Source organism: Pteropus vampyrus, unplaced genomic scaffold, assembly GCF_000151845.1.
Source record: "Pteropus vampyrus isolate Shadow unplaced genomic scaffold, Pvam_2.0 Scaffold15, whole genome shotgun sequence".
Taxonomy (NCBI): Eukaryota; Metazoa; Chordata; class Mammalia; order Chiroptera; family Pteropodidae; genus Pteropus; species Pteropus vampyrus.
The window spans coordinates 4,476,875-4,479,509 of NW_011888796.1; the positions used below are offsets into that span (position 1 = coordinate 4,476,875).

At 44.3% G+C, this 2,635-nt stretch overlaps 1 protein-coding gene across 1 annotated transcript in view; it reads right to left on the reverse strand.

Moving 5' to 3' along the window:
• Positions 1-2,635, reverse strand: part of SYNE2 (spectrin repeat containing nuclear envelope protein 2) — a 293,506-nt gene that overhangs the window by 50,633 nt on the left and 240,238 nt on the right. The window contains exon 94 of the mRNA XM_011386203.2: positions 1,024-1,258. Within this exon, the coding sequence (XP_011384505.1) occupies positions 1,024-1,258 (235 nt within the window). The remainder of the gene's footprint in view (positions 1-1,023; positions 1,259-2,635) is intronic.

Consider the following 2,635-nt stretch of genomic DNA (forward strand, 5'->3'; position numbering starts at 1 on the left):
CAAAATGCTCCTCCCTGTCTGCCTCTCAAATTCATTTCCTATCACTGTGGCCTCACTGGCTATACTCCAGTGGTACTAGCTTTGTTGCTGTTCCTCTGTTTTGATAAGCTTGTTCCCATCTTGAGGAATTTGAGAAAGCTATCTCCTCTGTGTATAAGACTCTTTCCCCAAATCTTTGTGTGGCTGGCTCTTTCTCATCTTTCGGGTTCTTGTTTAAACATCACATTCCCAGAGATCACTCAATTTAAGGTAGCCACCCAGCCCCTCCATCACTGGCCCTGTTTTAATGATCTACATATGCCTTATTGCAATCTGATATTTTCTTGTTTGTTTATTAATCTGTCTGACTGCCCCCATGAGTGTGGGGGTCTTCTCTTAATCTACACCATACTTCTAGCACTTAGAATAGTGACTAGCACACAGCGGGTAGTCAATTAATGTTTGACGACTGGATTAATGAAAGAGGAAAAAGCATAGGTGTTCAGAAGGGGGGTGTTCTATTTAGTTGTGCCTCTAGAGAGTGGTTCTATAGCTCAATGGAACATTCCCTGAGAACTGCCAGCTAATTAATTACTCTGGTCCTATGCTCATCAATCAACCTTCTGACCGAAAACTTTGGTGCCTAAATGAATTTGCCCTTCAAGAGCAAACAGGAGTCCCACTGTAAATTACTACACTGGTGGTCAATTTATACATTACTCAGTGCCTTAAAAACTTGGGTGGTGTGAGTCTGTCACCCCAAACTTCCCCCATTCTACCCACCCATCTCTCCACTCCATCCTTACTCCCATGGCCCAAGAGAGCCCCACTGTTTCAGGAAGAATAAATAAGACAGGGTTTCTGACCCCACAAGGCCAGAAACAAGGTCGGGTAAGGTCATGGTGACCCTACCCAGGTGGCTTCCCCATTGCAGACAGGCCATCTGAACCATGACATTGCAATAAACACAAAACCTGAGGTGAACGAACATCTTCTAAATAATGACCACCCTACCGTCTCACACTGTGACCGTGCATGCACTACCTTCAGCTCATGGATCAGACTTCGGGTCTGGCAGAGGCTGTAGCAATCCTGGCTCTTCACTGCAGACAGCACGTGGCTGGTGTCGGCGAGGAAGCGATGCAAGTCTTCCTCGGAGGTGGTGAAGTACTGCCACTGCCTCACCAGCCCATCGACCTCTCTCTTCCTCTGCCGAATGCCCTGGGTGGCGTTCTGCCACTGGTCCTTCAGCTTCGTGAACTTTGAAACAAATTCCGGTCTTGGGGAAAAACAGATGGTTAGAGAATCCGGACATGAACACATAGGAAAAATAACTATTGCGGCATAAAAGAAACTCAGATTTGCTAGGGATAGGTTCAGTTACATGGGAAAAAAACCCTTGAAAATCTTAGCATAATTCAACTTAAATATGATGGGAAACTTGGAGCTGGAACAGGGGTAGTATGTGGGTTGGCAAAAAGCTTTTAGCAGAAGATATCTGCACATGACCTGCTATTGTGCCAGCATGTAGGACAACCATACTCTTAAACAAACTGCAGCTGTTTTAATATCCGTTATGCCAAATGCTGTATGGAAAATTATATACCAGAAAAGGGGGAAACAGATGAACAGGTAGGTATCTTGTAATGTTATCTACACTTTGAGGGTTATACTTTATGTCATTTTAGCAATAAAAACATGCTTCCTGCAACAACTCAACTAGTTCTTTTCCAGATAAATGACACCCTTCACGTGATAAATAAGGCCTTTTATTTGTTATGGAGAAAGTCATGCTTTGCTTTATTGATCAAAGCAAAAGTAGCCGATCATCTTGGAACTGGCTTGAATTTATTACTTCAGAGCTAGGAAGAAATGGGCTTTATAGTTCTTATTTATGCTGAAAGAAGATTCAGTGGTATATGAATGGTAATAGGGAGAAAAAACAATGTCTATCAGGATATGTGAGATAAGTATTTAAGACAGGCCACTTCTGGGCTCTGTTGCCACAATACCAGCTGTTCGTATGGGCTTACTTTACTGTCACTGGGATGGACAAAGAGGCTCTGCTCAGCCTGACTGGCACTACCCAGTGACCCCAATCCCATGTATATAGCATAGAGAGAAAATCCCTTCTTCCGCACCTGTGGCATCACTACTTACTAGGAACAACAGCACCTTCAGAACTATTTTTTAAACAGCAAAACATCATGAGGCTGAAGGTAGAGAGGAAAACACACTACAGAAGAATTCTTTAGAGAAAAAACTTAGTTAATTGTGCTTGGCAAGTAGATATTTCCAAAGTGTCTGGTCTGCTAAACCCACCCGACCACCATAGGGGACAGTGCCACCACTGTTTTTATGGTCAAGTAGCCAGACCCATTCTAATATACAGTCAGAAGACTGGCCCCAGGCTGGCCTATCAACTGACACGGCTGCAGGGCACTGCCGTGGTCAAGACTCCTGGGGTAGCTGGCCTGCCCCGGCTGCACTGGCCCCGCATGCCCGCACGCTCCAGAGAGCTTACCTCTTCTCTATTTCTGTTGTGTCCAAGAGCTGTAAGGACTGGTTGACATAGGAATCAGCAACTGTCTGGTTTATAGAAACTTCAGCTTCTAACATCTGTATGAGTAAAAATACAAATATCGGCTTGCAGAAT